Source organism: Anastrepha obliqua, chromosome 4 (assembly GCF_027943255.1).
Source record: "Anastrepha obliqua isolate idAnaObli1 chromosome 4, idAnaObli1_1.0, whole genome shotgun sequence".
Classification (NCBI taxonomy): domain Eukaryota; kingdom Metazoa; phylum Arthropoda; class Insecta; order Diptera; family Tephritidae; genus Anastrepha; species Anastrepha obliqua.
The window spans coordinates 67,335,769-67,353,708 of record NC_072895.1 but is presented as its reverse complement, the minus strand read 5'-3'; the positions used below and the strand labels follow the sequence as shown (position 1 = coordinate 67,353,708).

Sequence of the window (17,940 nt, the reverse complement as noted above, 5' to 3'; positions counted from 1 at the left end):
AATTATAACCAATATCAGAAATGTAATGGTTTTCAGCAAACGTTGAATTAAATATTCATGCTAGAAAATACTCTTTCCAGCCAATTTTGTATCACTGTTGCCAAAATTTGGTCACAATTAACTTGCTTTATCCCACACGCAGATGGGCATGGCCACTTCAAGTTTTGTGGAAACACTTCTAATATAAACATAATACAATTACAAGTAAACAAAAATGTCGGCCGAAAGCTTTAAATATTTTTTTTTAATAAGGTACGAAAAAATGCTTCGATTAATATTTCTTTTACCTTTCTCTGGTATTTATTTATTATAAATAAGTCTCCCAGTATATAAGCCTGCTGGTATAAACTGGTACAAAATTAGTCACTTTATCAGAAGATTTATAATGTTCGGACCTCAATCCTGTTGGGCAGTTGCGAACTGGACAGCTGCAGCATACAAAAAGACACGAAATGGAACGCGTAAAGGTCAAAATAAAGATTTCCATTACTCAAAAATTTTTTTATTCATGAAAAAAGTTATTTTATAACAATAATTCATGAATATAAATTCATATTGTCGGCTTAGAGTGTAAACCTAGATAACCCTTTTTTCGGATTTATTATTTATTATATTATATTTTATGGAAAGATAAAACTTACATAGATATAAAGTAGTTTTGCATATAAAGCAAGACATTGTCATACTATTTTTTGTAATAAGCTTTTAAGTTATCTTTTAATTACACAAATGACTTTTCATTGACGATTTGAGTGGTTTTTTGTCTTTGTTTTTTTTTTTTTTTTTGTTTTTGAGTTTTTAAAAGTGACATTGTTATTATTGGAATATTCGTATATTGTATATATCTGCACTCTGACATTTTGGAATGTGCGTTGTGCATACTGGCAAGATGAGAAAATTACATATATGCTGCCCACTCACTTTCCACTTATATATACACAAAGAAGTAATTCCTTCAAAAGTTTTGCACATAATTCATCATACGCCCCGTGGTACTGCATTGTTTTCAACACGCGTCTCTAACATCGTTTCATGCTTAAATACATTTCTGCAAAGTTGTGCATGTAGTTTCCAAAAATTAAGTCAAAAAATTTGCGCCTAAACGTGTGCTTTAACTTTACAACCATATAAGCGCCCCAACCATTCATTTCTGCCTATGTGTATTTATGTATATATGTACATTAGGACGGCCAAAAAAACAGTTTTGCATGATGCTTTCTCCTAAACTTGTTCATATTTCTCTATTTATGTTTTAATTAAAAAAATATATATAATTTAATTTATTCCTTATAGAAACCTTCATAACTCCACAAAATTATATAAAAAAAATTTTAAATTCAAAAGCAAAACTAGTAGTATCCTTTTTTTTAAATAATGCATAGCGCATAGTTTTTAGACATTTGTGAAGAGAAGTAAAAGTGGAGATTAAATAATATCTATTTGTAAATTTTGCAAATATTTCATACACAATTTACGGAAAAGTGTATTTCCCTATGGGAACTCAATCGTAATTTTTCATGCGTTGGTGGCATGGTAAATATTAAATATTTTGTTGGGCCACCCTAATTTACAAACTTGCTTGAAAATATTATGTTAATTTTCCATAATGCTACTGTAATGAGGGAAGAAAAAATCACTTCTCCCAGCTCACAGAGTATCTCACCAAAAGTTTTCAACTATAATTTTCTCCCGTTATTTTCATCGAGAACTGTTCACCACAACTAATACTACCGTAGTCCTAACTAGGTGTATGTCTACTGAGTTTGTGTTTCTTGGCGTTGTAAAAATTTACAAAAAAGGCTTCGCAAGCGTCTGGCTGCAATCAAGCGAGAAGAAAAAATACCAGGCACGACTGAACTGCTTCAACTACCCTATCAAATGCCACATCATTATTATCATGGTGAGCGGTTAGCACAACGCCTGCGACGCAGAGTGTTTTTAGAGGTGAACTGGTGACTCTGGAGAAAGTGCAAAGCTCTGCGAGGCGCAACTTTCAGCATGCCATCATGCCACAAAAATCATTGAAAGCATAGCAGAAGAGCAATACCAATAACTCGGCAGCAGAAAAGAGGAAGCAGAAAAATTGCAAATGACTGAATAGAAAATGAAGTAAAAGTGTGCAGTGAAGCGTTGATATAAAGGGCATGCTAAAGTCTCAAAACGCAAAATAGCCGCCATACGCCATTATGAATCGATATCTGCTTTTTTAATGGCGGATACCACCCCAAAGCTGTTTTGAAGTTGATGCAGTGTAAGCAAAGCATTTTGAAAATTGCAATCAGGCAAAGCGCAAAATTTGGTGGCTGCTGCTGCTGCGGGCGGCCGTTGAATTGCGTTTCGCTCAATGCTGGCTCAAAGAAAAAAATATGAATAGACGGCACACACATTGCTTTCGGAGCAGGCAGTCTGTTTTTTAATGGAAATTCTGCATATTTTACATTTACTTTATTCTACCTCTATGGCGTAATATTTTGACGCCTCTTCAATTTCTGTTTTTTGCAGTTATTGTTCCTTGATTTTGTTTTTAGAAAAGAAATGTATGGCAACGTTACTTATAAAAGGAAGATTGTAAGACATCTTCCTAATCAACAGCCACACAAACAGTAGCTGTTTTTTTGTTAACTTAATGGCTTTGTAGGTAAAAAAATCCTAAAGTTCGACACTGTCGTCAAAGTTCGCAGACGCGAAAAATCGAACAAGCCAACCCCTTACACTACCAGCTGATACGCTCAAACAATCACAAAACATTTTTCTTTTGCTAAGCCAAAGTATTACAAAAATTTCTCCCGAAAAATTAAAATTTCCATAACAGAAGATATGGCGGTGCTATTGAAAATAAAAAAGCCAAACATTACAAAGATATCAGACACTACACCAATATAGTCAACCAGTTCATGTACAACGAATACCCGTGACTTCAACTCAAGCTTCTAAGGGACTTATGCATATGTATTTATATAAACTGTTGCAATTTTCTTGAGTTGATTCTCAAAACTGTTTTTGCTCAGGCTATTGTTAGCTTTGCTGATTCGTTGTTGTATGGCTTTTAAACGTATTTGCTTAGTCAGTGTTGTTTTATTTTTAATTACTCTGTATACCTTTTCAAAGAACTCTGAACTACAGTGTAAAAACTAAAGATTAGATTAGACTAAGATGGCGGGGCGGAGAGGAAATTCCACCTGTCAAAAAGCAGGTGAGTGCCGTTCTTGATATGAATATCGCGAGATGACTGCTATGCTCAAAAGAGTCAGGTTCAGCAGAGAGTTTTGCATGAAAGTTCTCAGAGTGGTCCTCCGCTTCTTCATTAACACGTTCCCTGTACCAATACAAAAATACAAAATTGACCGACAAGTCCATCAGGGTTTTTTGAATAATTTGTGTTTTTGTAGTCATAGGATAGCTTTAGTAATGTAGGGTATTTCAACCTGAAACACATATGGTCCATGAGCGTAGAGGGACATTTTTGCTTCTGCACGTTCATGAAACACATATGGAACGTATCAGTGCTTATCAGGCGCACTTTTCCTGAGCCATATGTGGCTCAGCGGACAGGGAAAGTGTTAAAGTTAGACATCTTCATAAATCTCCTATGTATATTCCTCCTTCAGCTTCAGCAATAATCAATGCAAGCATTTTTTATTATCGGATTTATGTGTCAGAAATACTCGCACCTTGGCTTAAATAGATTAGCGAAAAACCTTTAAAATCAGATCTCTCAAAAAATATTTGTTTCATTTAAAAAAATCACTTCACTCTTGTATTCCGAAAATTCCAGTTTTGGCAGTTACATATGCCAGATTTTAGATGGAGACACTATAATCTCTCTCTAACCCGCTAATATATCTATGAATCATAACGAAAACAGCATAGAATCCATTCGAAATGAAGTCATGAAACTCTTTGAGCATCAGCTGACCTACAAAACCTGTAGTTCATTTCCCCAACTTAAATGGTGTATTAACTTGAAGTGCCCTCTCATGTAGTTAGTACCCAAGAATCCTTAGATACACCTGCCTAAGTTCAGAAATAAGCTCAGAAGTCCTCCGAGAAGAAGCTATAAAGCTCTCTAATCCCGAGCTAACTATCAAAACCAGTAGATATTTTCCTCGGTAAACCCCATCTTAATAAAATGGTATCTTAATCCACAATTTTCTTCCAAGTAACCAGTAAGAGCTCTTAGATACTTTCCGCTAAGTTCTAAAAAAAAGCTTAGAAATCCTTCGTAGGATCATCAGCTACCCTGAAAACCTGTAGATATTTCTTCAGTAAACCCCCTCTGGGTATAATGGTGCCTTAAGCCACTGTGGCCGCCTAGGTAGCCAGTAATAGTCCTTAGATACTGAGGCAAAAGTTCAAAAACTATCCGGAAAGCTGTGAAGCTCTTTGATCCAAAACCGATCTACAAAACCTGAAGTTCGCTCCGTTTGAGTAAAATTGTATCTTATCCCATTGTGTACTCCAAGGTAGCTAATAAGAGTCTTTTGATATTCCCGGTTAAGCTCCGAAAGAAGTTTAAAAACTCTTCGAAAAGAAGCCACGAACCTATTTTTTGACTGTACTTGCGCCAACTGGCAACAAACTAAGACTACTCCCGCCTTGTTAGTTGTTCTGCAGCTTACAATAAAACTTAGATGTCCCGCAGATAGTTTTCCATGCCCATAGTTTAATGCCCGTAGCCTAAGAAAATGTTACTTTATTATGGGTTCCCAATTGAATCTGGAGAGTATTGCAGTCAATTACAAGCCTCGATTTTGTTTTATGTGAGCCAGCTTGACTATTCGACGCATTAGGTACACTGATCAAAATTATACTTCTATAAAGAGGTTCACTTACACAGACTTCGACCATGAAAATATTTACTTGGAATATAGCTGGATATGTATCAACTTTATCAAACTATTCCAACTATCAGTTCAAACATTTAGGCATGTTTCTTTGAAAGATGCTTTTTGACATCTTGGTTTTGAGACCCACAATTGGTATTAAATATTAAGTGTCAGAAAAAGTTTTTTCTAATAGCGGTCACCTCGCAACGAGCAACGACAAAAATCTGTGTGTATTTGTGTCGTGAAAGCAACATTTCGGGCTTTTGTTATAAGGAAAAATAACACAAGACCGTCAGCAAAAGATAGACTTATTTTTAACTTACACTTTGTGATACCAAAATTCAATGGGCTGCTACTACATATTTTTTGTAAAAATTATTTTTAAATAACTTTAAAATTTAATGAAAATTTGGGAAATTGTTTCGGTAATGATACTCTAAAGAAAATGGTCATTAAGGAGTGGCATAAATGCTTCAGAAGAGATCGTAAGTCCATTGAGGACTCAATAAACACATCAGAAAAGCTGATCAATAACTGCAAATTAACCATAAGAGAGCAAGCAGAGGACTTGAACATTGAGCATGGGTCCGTTCAGGATATTGATTCATTAATGATTTTGGCTTGCGCCATGTTGCTGCAAATTTGGTCCCAAAGGACGTAAATTTCATGCAAAGGCGGTCCCATTTTAACATTGCTAAGGACATGATTTCCAAGACTGAATCCGACCTAGCATTCATCAAATGTATTATTGGATACTGGAGACAAGACGAGGGCTTATGAGGATGATGCGCAATCCAGACTTCAGACGAGTAAGTAGAGAGATCCAAATGAACCAAGACCCAAAAACCACGGAGTCCTCAGTTCAGAAAGATGCTCACGGTTTTTGTGTATACTACGGTATTGACAACACAAGTTTTAGCCGAAAAGTAAGAAAGTTAATAAGGAGTATAATTTGTAATTGGCTACCAAATAAAGAATTTATGGGAAAGCAAATCGTGGAGTTTGCACCATGATAACGCATCGTCGGACAGTGCCATCATTATTCATGACTTTTTTACCAAAAACGAAACGAGTACCATCCAACAACCATCGATATAGCTAACTGCGATTTTTGTCCGTTGAATCGAGTCAAAATACTACTATAGGGAAAGCGTTTTTACAGCTGAAAGGAAGTAATGGAAAAATCGAACGGACTCTGCTGGCTATACCGAAAATAGATAAAGCTCCAGAAATGTTTTGGGAGACTGGCAAAATACGTTGCAGCTTATGGGGAGGGCTTTGAAGGCGATAATATCACTTTTGTGGTATAAACTTGTATATTTAATTTTCTGAATATATGTATTCCGGCAACTTTTTGATCAAAATATGAGGTTGAAATTTTGACAATTTTTTTTTTATTGAATCTTTTGAGTAGCCAACTGTGTCGAGACATTCAGTAAGAATTATTAAGGTACCTGGGAGATCACTACAAATTGCCCTATAACTTTGTTTAAGCAAATCAGAACAAATATAAATGTGAATATTATTGTAACACTACTACAGGTACAATACTATATTTTGCTAAATATACAATTTTAGTAAATTTAACAGTTTCCTATAAATAAAAAAAAAAACAATATCGAAATATTCATAGCTGCGGTGACACTTTGCCTTTCGGCGTTCATTGAATTTGGGTGGGTTTCCTGTAAGGGCTACAACTCATCAAGGAGTTTGTGTGTGACATTAACCGGTTGATGTGTTTTGTGCTTCCATAACGTATCACTGTTAATAGTGCCAAAGTTAAAGTCCTGATGTATATCGACGTTCGTCGTATACCATGGAGCTGGAGCATTAGGAGTTATAGATTTGTAGAATTTATTGTTTGTTTTTGATTTGCAAAAAGTTTTCGTCTTATATGGTTTTTTATAGTAGATCGAACCACATATATTTTTATACAAAAATTCTTTTAGTTAAATATGGCATATGCCATTCAACTTTGAGGCAGTGCATCTAGCCCCAACATCGACATGCTTATAGAGAAAGCCTTCAAAATACCCCATATAGTAATAAATTGATCTAAATTATTATTTATCATAAAATTAGTAAATGGTTGCACCACTGGGTGTATTCCGTGAATGTTTTTTCTCTTAAATGAATTGAATAGCTTTAAGTAAAAATATTGCTTAATGTTTAAAAAACAGATCGCAATAAGGAAATGGAATAGAAAAAATATATGAAAAAATATGAAACAAATAAATTGTCAAATAGTTTGTGAACTTTTGTTAGAAACATTTCTTCATTAATAGTTGTTAGTGTTTGCCAGAAGCGCAAGTATATAGTTAGACGGCATAGAAAAAGAGAGATGAACTTCTCACATTCGCTGATGACAATCTAAGCATTCAAATTAATTTGAATACTTCTTTTTCGACACATAAGTTACAAAATTTATATTTTTTATATTCTGTGGACTAAAAGTCACGAAAGGCAAAAAACTACAAACGTTTAATTTACAATATCTTTGTATGTTTGTATTATCAGCAACGCAGTCGCAGTTTCATGCCATCGCCGTAGCACCGAGGCAAAAACATACACACCAACAACACACATTCTCACATACCTACATACATTTTTCCTTCCACCGCCGCAATGCATGTTCACGCGATAATTGTGCCTTGTTAGATTGCAATGCATTTGTAGCAAGCTTTTTGCTCGCCAGCCGGAAAACAACAACTACACAAAGCAAACGGTAGCATGCAACGCGCTGTCAGTCGCAAGTAAGCAACAATTGCTGCCATCCAAACGTGCAGGCATACCAAGCGTTGTTGCGGTCAGCTCACCAGAGGCAAAGCAAACGCTATTGGCAACAATAGCACCAACAACAATTGCTGCTAGAATAGTGGAAAAAGTGTCACAAGGATTGCATGCTGATAAGCGGCAAGTCGTTCCATTGGTTTTTCCCATTACTGCGTGTCAACGTGTGTTTGCATGCCTTGTGGCACAAACACTTGACTCTCAGCAGTAACAGCAGCTGAGGTAACAGCAGCAATATATGCAACAACAACTGTGCTACATGATTTTTGCTAAACGCCTCGACTTTTGCATAATTTATGCATGCTTACGATGACAACAAATGCAACAATAACAACACCGTCAACTGGCATATATATTGCATGCAACAAGCGCCACACAACACACATTGCCAATGCGGCAATCGATCTATGTCCAGTCGCTTGTTGCAAAAGTTTTTTATGCTTGTGGTTGTTGTTGTTGTTATGTTGCTTTTCTAGCTGCTTTCTTACGGTAACGCTCTCACAATATTGTGGCATATCGTTTCGCAAACAAAACAAGAAAATACAAACGTTGGGGGAAAAGGAAATTTTTTCTGTCAACTTGGTCGCATAAAATTTAAATAAAATTGAATTTCATAAACACGCGTGGCAGGCTGCAGTAGCCGTGCATGGAACCAGCAGTTGCAAAGCAGCCAAAAAGAACAACAAACCAATTTACATAAGCGCTCTAACAATAGTACAAGCTCTCTCAATACTTTTGAACACTTGCTGCAAAGTCTCAGTTTTTTCATAACTTTTTTCTTTTTCTTTTTTGTGCCCGCAGAAACATGTCATGTCTTCATTTCGTGCACATTTTTGCAAATTTATTTTAATTTTTCACCTCGCATTTTTTCGTCTAATGCTTTGCTTATCTTGAGAATTTTATGTCACGCGATAAGCTTAGTATTCGGGAGAGATTTCACGAAGCGGTTGAAAGCAAAAAAAGAAGTCAGTGACTGTGCAACTTGTAGTGGCACGTTACTTAACGACCTGTTTAAGCTTTAATTCGATTATCTCTTGATTTTTTACTGAACATAGTTTTTTCTCTTTTCTTTTTTTGTCATACTCATTATTCATGTGTTATTGCGAAGAGTATAGAATTGGAGTTTCTTTTTAGGTTTGAACTCTTAATCTGTTTTGATAGATGCGCTAGGCATTGGTGTTTTTGCGCGACTACAATCACAATTAGATCGTCTTTGAAACGTAACCTTCTTGGCACCAACTTTTTGCATCAATCTATTCCTTTTCACGCGATTTTTGCTTAACTAATATTCAAATATTATTGTTATATATTTGTAAGGCATCGCTGTACGATTTTTGAGATGAGGAAAATTTATTGATGCGCTCAGATGGGCCAAAGAATTTACTTACGAAATTTCAAATTTGTTATTTGATATAGCTGAGTTCGGCGGCTATGAGTATTTAAATACCTAATTTTTCCGGTCTATTTAAATAAAAAAAAATTTCTATTTCCTTGATAATTAATAAATTTAAATTGGTATTTGCAATCTTAACTATCGCTCTTATTGGAGCATAGGGCGGTAACGAATTTCTTCCAACGTGTTCGATTTTGCGAAAGAGACTTAATTTCGCGCCAAAGTATCTTGTGGATTCAATTCAAACTTCACACGTGCAATGCTGTTTTCTGCGTTCCTTAAGGTATGGCGGATCCAGTTCTATTTTTGCAGTTTTATTTCCACAGCAGTCGAGCTGCGGGTTCTTAGTAAATCTTCAATTTGTTATGGCAAACTTTTCCTTATGAAAACAAACTGTTGAAATCAGCCTTTCGAAGTGAAAGAAATCACAAAATAATGTGTGTGTGATATTTTAAGAAAATATCTTACTAGTTCAAACAAGGTTTAAAAGAGAAAAGACAATTTCTTACATGTGAGAAAATGCAGCAGAAGAATATTGGTCAGTATGTATTCTAAAAAATAAATGTTAGAAAGGAAAATTAAATCAGTATCGCTTACAATTTCCGAAAAATTATCTCTTGCCCAAATATTGTTTTTATTTATATACCCATTAGGCAGTAATGGGTCATCATATGTCAATTGTGCATATGTATCCAGGTTTACTGGGTAAATTGTCTTAGGTGATGAAAATGTTTGCCTGTACGTCCAGTTTTCTTTTTAAATTGTAATTCACGGGTCCGATTTCTTTGTCAGTCTTTATTTAAATTTAAAAAAATACTCAGAGACGTATGAGAGCTCATCCAGTGCCGGGTAAGAAAGAAAAAATTTAAAAAATTCGTGGCTAAAACAAAAAATATTAACAATTTAAACCTTTTTATTCATTGCAACTCTTTCTCAACATTACCGCCCCTAATACTGCTGCTAAATATACTAACACACACACATTTTGAGCATACAGAGTGTGAGTACTTGTGTGTGTGTATGTGTGAGAAAATCCTTTCTTTTTATTTGCAACGCCACTGCAATGCGATACTGAATATCGTATTAACCCGTTTATTGGAGCATTAAGCAAATATTTGCAACAGTGCAGTAACGAAAATTGTGGCATCAGCGGCAGCGGCAGCATCAGCAACAACTACTGACTGACAGTAATGGAACAGAAATAAATACGAATGCGAATGGGTGAAAAAACGGTATGAATCCAGCGCAATAAGTGATATGTTGTAAACGTCATAGCACGAGGAAAGCAGCAAAAAAGCAGAACAACAACTAAAGGGCTCGAAAATGAGCGATAAATGAAAAACTTGACACTTTTTGCCAGTCAGTAATATTTGCATGCATTGAAGTATACCTAAAGATTTACAAGTATATGCTAATATATGTAAATATGTGTCTGTATATGTAAATATACCTCAGGCAAACTACTCAACACACATTCGAATAGTTAATGAAGTGGTAGATTAGTTCGAGAGTGATTAGAATTGGACTGGTTGCAAAAGGACCAATTAGAACTGTACACAAAACAAATACTCTGCTATTATCTTTTTTGTTATAATTGTTGTGTTATAGTTTTAAGTAGCAACACTTAACAATTTTCATGTGTAGTTGTTTTCATGCAGTTTTGAAATAAATAAAATTTTGCAATAATGTATCTAATTTTTAGAAATAAAATTAAACGGAAAATTGCATGTAAGGGAAAATTTTCAATAGTTTTTCAGTTTGAATAAAATATACTTTTATTTTCATTTTCATTTACAAATTTTTATTTACTTTTCCAAAACTAGCGATTTTCGGCACAAATTTTACAAGAATTTTGAATATACCAGTATTAAGATTCTCTTAAATAATAAGAATAGTTCTTTTGATCGGACCTCCATTTCTGTGTAAGAGTTCTCATGAGCATTCACTTGTGCATATGCTTTGTGTTTTTTTTTTAATTTGTGTAAGCAATAAGTGGATAAAATCAAATTTTTCATTGGTCAGAGGCAATTTGCAACGAGGGGTTTTTACAGTTTACACAGTAACAGAACCGCGTAAAATTTTTAAGCACATTTTCGATTGTTTGGACTCCAATTTCATGAATGGCAACTTCGATTTCGTGTTTTAAAGCATCAATCGTCTCTGTATGGTTCGCATAGCATTTGTTCTTAACGGCTCCCCGCAAAAAAAAAAGAACAGGCTTAAATCACAGCCCCGAGGCGGCCAATTGATATCGGAATTTCGGCTGATTATTCGGTTTTCAAAAACGGTAGCCAAAAGTTCGAGTGTAACTTTGGCAGTGTGACAAGTTGCACCGTCCTGTTGAAACCAAATGTCGTCCATGTCATCTTCTTCAATTTTTGGAAACAAAAACTCGTTGAGCATGTCACCGTAACGATGTCCATTTACTGTAACCGCGGTAGAAGAAGAAGACTCACCACTTTGGAAATAGGTTTTCAATATTTTCCAATTTTGTTCAAGCGTATAGCGTCGCATTTCGTAAATGTCAAACCTTTAAGTTATTTATGAACCTATTTGACATGTCATTTGTATTACCATTCTCAAAAAAATAGGTGGTTCAAAAAGCAAACGCTGTATGGCCCACCCTGTACATATATTTACATGAACCACTCCCATGCGATCGTGTGGGAAAATAAAATAAAATAATATTAGTTTATTATTTTTTGATGAACATTTTTTAAGCGTTCTTCCATATGTTTTCTTCATTGAGCGAAATATCAAATTCAGCTTCAGTACTGGAACAACCCAGCTGTTTTCCTAGTTGATTCAATGCAAGTTCCTTTTTTATTGTTACTGTAGTCAGCATCACTTTTTTTGTATAAAATTTTTTGAGCCTCATGGAATTCAATAATATGAGACATTTTAAATAAAATTTAAATAAAAGGCACATTCAATCTAATTTTCATAGTTCATTCTTCAACAAAACCCGAATGAAATAAAGTTTAAATTTTTAAAAAATTTTTACCAAATCCAAAAATTCTTATAAAATTTTCAAAGTTTTTAAAACTTTGGGTATTCTGTTTTATAGCTTATTAAATTTCAATGTGAAAAAGTGTATGAGTGAAGTGATTGAAGTTAGTAGTGATTTTTGATAATTTTTTCTCTTAACGATGTGATTACTCAAAAATCGAATTGATCAATAACAATTTTTTTATCTTTGGTATGGTGTGCTATTTTCAAAAAATTAAAACTCAAAAATGTATTTTACTCGACACAAAAGACCACATTTTTTGAACAATATATAATATAAAAAATTCAGTATTCATGCCTGAGAATGAAAATTCTCATTATGAAACATATGAGAGCTGATAAAGCATGAAAGTGAATGTATAGGAAATTACCGCACTCTCTTGTTACACTGGGGAGATATTGCATTGAGATATTGGTGAGATGTCATTAGAACTGGTGCAAATTCTCTACCTCTATCAGAATTCTTATACTATAATTCATGTCCAATTACACGATATGGATAAAAATGAATTCCTATTACAATGAGAATATTATCATAATTTACAGTAGCCTTAAAACTGATGCAGGGGCTTAATAGTTCATTAAATTGTATGATGCTAATACATAATCTGATAATTAATACCTACTTAATAGGCTGTCCGTTTGTTAAATTACCTGTTGCTAGCATTCAAAAAAGCGCAAAGAGAAGGCGAACCTACTTCAGCTGCAAATGCAACTGGCAGTAAAGTATATCAGAAGAGCAGATTTACTACTGGGATGCAGTTTTCTTTAGCCGTATAGCTATGTCGAGCAGTGTAACACACACACACACACAACCACGCATACACATATCTGCAGCAGCATGACGGCCAGCAGTTGGTCGCATTGATTTATCGAAATTTGCGCAAGCAACCACTCTGCGAGTGTGTGGCGAAGAAAAAATGGTTTCATTATAAAGTCATTAAGCAGGAAATTACACACACTCATACGCACGTACACACGCAAAAACAAATATGCAAATGCAAAAAACGCTGCATTTGGGTAAAAACGGCAGTAATTTGCACTTTCACAGCTTCTTTCTCGTTGCGAAAAATTGCATTTGGCTTTGTAATAAAATTGTACGGGTATAAATCATAACAAAACATCGGCCCAGCACATAGCGAGTACTCGTGCAAATTGTAAAGAAGAATTTAATATCATTTCCAGTCTGCCTTAAATATTTTTATTGAAAAGGACCAGCTCATTCACTGTTCGTGCTAACTACATACGTACACATATAAGTATTATACAGAAATAGTAATTCACAGTAAAGCTATGCGAGTTGTTAGTGCCTGTGTCGCCGTAAAATATGCAATAAATTTACTTCTGCGGCTAATGAGCGGTGGACTGCAGTTTGGGCGGCGGTACATTTGCAGATGATGGCAAATTAATAGTTCAGACTCTCAGTTAATTTACACAGCGATGCTATAATTGAAAACTTAATTTATTTGCAGCGAACAAAAACGAAAAAGAGAAACGTAGGGAAAAGAACAGTTTACTCAATCAATACTTACTCGTGTATGTGTAATAACCGCACACGGGAGATAAAATGCGTGTATACTCATACTAAGTCCATGCTTTGCATCAAGCTTTTCCCATAGGCACGTCCTCTTACGTGATACCCCTTTGCATAGGGCTCAATAAATTTAAATAAAGAAAATTAGGAATGAGGAAAATCAGGAACTATAAAAATAGAATCTTTGTCCTCTTCTCCTGTTTTACAACAACATTGAATTAACAGCAGAAATTATACATTGTTTACATATCTATTTTATATTCGGATCGTGAGCCGAAAGTCAAAACCTCATGCCATCTTCTTGGGATCTACCTGGCGGTCTCGGCATATTCGGTCCATCTAGAATTGCTGCATTCACTAAGCGCCCGTCAGCCGTCTTTTGAAATATCGGTTTCATTCCTTTCGGCGTTGTCGGCTCCGCTTAGCTACATCCTCAATTTCGCATATGCGACTTATCTCTTCGTTTCGCTGGTGATCGAGTCTGGTGTATCCTAATATAGCACGTGGAGTATGCATCTCTGCAATGTTCATAATTCGCTGCGTTGCGAAAATGTCTGCTCGAGTTCCACTCCGTACGCCCCGGTTTACACGGTTTCTAAATTCTGACGTTACTTAATGGGCACATGTGTTTGTTTTTCCACACAACGTCATGTAGGTATCCCGTTATGCAAGATGCTTTTAACGATTGTGCCTTAATTTCTTTACTTTGATGGCAGTTGTAATACGGGAAATAATACCGATTTTCAACACAACGATATTTTAACTGAAAATCTATGTCTTATGTTGACGCAATAAAGTTTTCTGAAAGCAAATTCAGAGAAGTTAAGAAAGAAGGAGAAAGAACCTCTAATCACTTCGTATAACTTCATCATTTCATATAACTTCATCAGTTCATATAACTTCATTACTTCATACAACATCACCGATAATGTCAACCTTGAAATCCGAGGGAGAATCTCAGTGTTACTTTGGACAATTTGGAAATTTCGAAAATAAACATAGATGTCAAAATGAAAATGCATCTTATCCTTAGATATGATTTTTAGCAAAATAGACGTCATTTTCTAGGTTTCCTGAAACCTCCAAAACTTCTAATGAACTTTATAAGTGAACTGAAGTATTTTGCAAGGACCGAGTTGAAGTTTTCTTTTCAAAGTCAACAGTCAATATTCCCGGTTATGTTGACCGGATTAGCTCGTGTTAGACTTGCCTTTCCATAAAGTCTAGTGATGGAAACCTTAGTTTTGACCTTTACACGATCCATTTCTTGTATCTGTATCGTTTTGTATACTCCAGCTGTCAAGTTCCAGTTCACATATAATGGCGACGCCATTTGCAAAAATCTCGGTACTATGCTGTTTAGTTTGGAGCCAAAAACCGATTTTTTTTTTTTGGATTTTATATTTAACTGTTATAATAAAAAACTATATCTGTGTCTGTATTTGAGTGAGGTAGCGTAACATATCAATGATGTTTTTGTAGCTAGTACACAGCAAACGATTGTTCAGTTAGCATAACATTTATTTTTACGCATTGATTAAAAAAGTTAAAACTATTAAAAGGAAATAATCAAAGTGCGTATAAAAATTTAGGGAAGTATGTTTTGTATTAATTTTTGCGACATTTTTAGTAAAGGGCACCAAGAGGAAAAAACCTTTCTGATGATGTAAAAAAACTGATTATAAAATATCACAAGGAACATAAATCAATGCGAGAAATCGCTCGTTTAATAGATAGGAGTTTTGCTACAGTTCAAAATATTGTGAATAAATATAAAAGTGCGGGAAGCACCACTAATAAAGAGCGTTGTGGGCGTCCGCCGCTCTTAAGCCCCAGAGAAAAAAGCTTAGTCGTACGGAAAATCAGGACAAACCCCAAAGTAAGTGCCCCCAAATTGAAATCTGAAGTTAAAAATGAGCCTGGAAAACAATTTACCACCTAAACTATTCACCGGGTTTTGCATAGTGCTAGTTATCATGAGCGCAATGTTAGGAAAAGGCCCTTCGTGAGTAGTGTCAATCAGAGTAAACGGATTTCATTCGCAAAAGATCATGAAAAATATGACCAAACGTTTTGGAACCTAGTCATATTTTCTGATGAGTGTAAGTTCAGTATCTGTGGATCTAATGGCGGTGAAAAAGTTTGGAGAAAAGTCAACGTGGAATTGGATCCAAACAATATGACCGGCACTGTGAAGCATGGAGGGGGCTCTGTGATAGTTTGGGGATGTGTGGCTGCGAATAGGGTTGGAAACTTGGTATTTATCGAAAATATTATGGACCGATATGGTTATTTAAATATTTTGAAAAATAATTTAAAAGAAAGCGCTACGAAATTAGGCCTTGGAGAAACGTTTATCTTCCAGAGAGTGGTTGTTATACAATGTACGAAAACAGCTGAAAACACCGCCACAGTCTCCGGATACCAACCCAATAGAACATTTATGGGAACATTTAAAGCGGCAAATACGTAAACATCCGATTAGAAATAAGGAACAACTGAAAAACGTGCTTCAAGAGGAATGGAATAAAATAGCACCAGCTGTAACTGAAAACTTGGTGAAATTAATGCCATCATGACTTAAAGCGATTGTAAAGTCTAATGGTTATCCTACCAAATGCTAGGATTTGATTTTAATTATGTTTTTGATTTCACAAATTAATAATGTGATGAACTGTATACTTACTTTTGAGACATGAATTTTTATAAAGTTTAATATTAAAAGCTATAATGTTGTTCCTTTTTAAAATGTTGTCATTATATGAATTAAATATGACTTCTGTATTTCATTCATGTAAATAAAACACAATTTTGTTATAACTTAGGTTGTTTGAAGGAATCGATTGGGGGAAAATTGTTCTGTTGTTCTTCTGTTACTAACTGTACATTGGAAGTAAATAAGTATCTGCGTGATATAGCTGTCCGTGTCAAGAGAGTATTCGATTTAAAAAGAAATCATTCTTTGGTTTCCTTTTTACGTAATTTTTTTTAGCAAAAACATGCACTCAGTGCTCTTTTAAATTCTACTCCTTATTTAAGTAAAGAAGCCACAATTTTTCAATATTTTTTTAACCTTTTTCCTGTATTTTCTTTCTTAATTATTTTAACTGACTTATTTTTCTCAAATCTTTATTGCAGATTGTCGAATTAATTGATGCAGCTGCAATTAATTCCACCGCTGTGCGTCTGGATTGGGTCATGCATGTCAGTGTGACGGAGAAATATGTTGAGGTAAGGCCGGTGGCGCTCAAATGACTGTATCTGAAATATTTTACTTTTACATAATTGTACGCGTAAGTGTGTACATTAGTACACAAGGGCAGGTCAATTTGTTCTTAAAAAATATAAACACTTTGCTTCGGCGACCGAAGTCTTCTACTGGCAATTCTGAATGACGAACTCCATGGAAGCATAGCTGTAAAATGGATTTCTTCGGGACTCGTTATTTTAAATTTTGTTTTATATTTATTAATCCCAAAAAAAAAAATTATGAAAAAATGTATAAGCATAGCTATGAAATGGATTTTGGAGTTAATAAAGATAAAATACTGAGATGCTTTGGGATGAAACATTTGCATGTGATTTTAATAATTAAAATAAGGAGGCTCAAAACGCACTTTACAGCAACACTTCTTTGCTTTTGCTTAGAATTGTCAGTAGATTATTTCAGTCACCGAAGCAAAGTAGATAACAAATTTACCCGCCCTAATGCGAATATGTGTATATACATATGTACATATTCATTAAGTTTTTATCTCTTCTTTCAATTGCATAGCGAAACAGTTTTCTTTACTTTTCCATTCATTGTCTTCGTATCACTTGCATGATTTATCTTCTCATCTTTTAACAGGGTCTTTATGTGCGTTACCGCGACATAAGCGCCAACTCGCAGCAGTATAATATATTAACTGTGTTAAATCCATCAATCGAATCGCATGTGGTCGGAAATTTAAAGGAGTATACGAAATACGAGTTTTTCCTCGCGCCTTTCTATCAGACACTGGAGGGTCAGCCGAGTAATTCGAAAATTGTGCAGACATACGAAGATGGTGAGTAACTGGAAGACTTTTTATTTCTCAAACTCTACTGCCTGAACATCTTTTTTATGGGGAAAAAATTGGAACATCACTAATTATCGTTTGTTAGTAAACTGTTTATTTAAGTATATTTGGAAAACGTTTTATCTTGGAATGAATGTTTTACGGGGGACAAAATGGCTCCATATGGCTACAGTTGTAGTCAATTTGGAAGCTGATATATTAAAACAGTTCATATTGTCAATGTAGCACAAGAATACATTGCATTTTTGACTAAAAGTACATGAACGGAATGAACCTCAAATAGCCTATTCAATGTTAAATTTAAGTCGAGCGAATCTCCCACGCCAC

The 17,940-nt window shown here is 34.9% G+C and overlaps 1 protein-coding gene across 1 annotated transcript in view; it reads left to right on the top strand.

Annotated features, from left to right (window-relative positions):
- The window catches only part of LOC129245772 (protein sax-3), a 223,264-nt gene that overhangs the window by 183,904 nt on the left and 21,420 nt on the right, over nucleotides 1–17,940 (top strand). Inside the window, exons 13-14 of the mRNA XM_054884152.1 lie at nucleotides 16,691–16,783; nucleotides 17,403–17,601. Of these exons, the coding sequence (XP_054740127.1) occupies nucleotides 16,691–16,783; nucleotides 17,403–17,601 (292 nt within the window). The remainder of the gene's footprint in view (nucleotides 1–16,690; nucleotides 16,784–17,402; nucleotides 17,602–17,940) is intronic.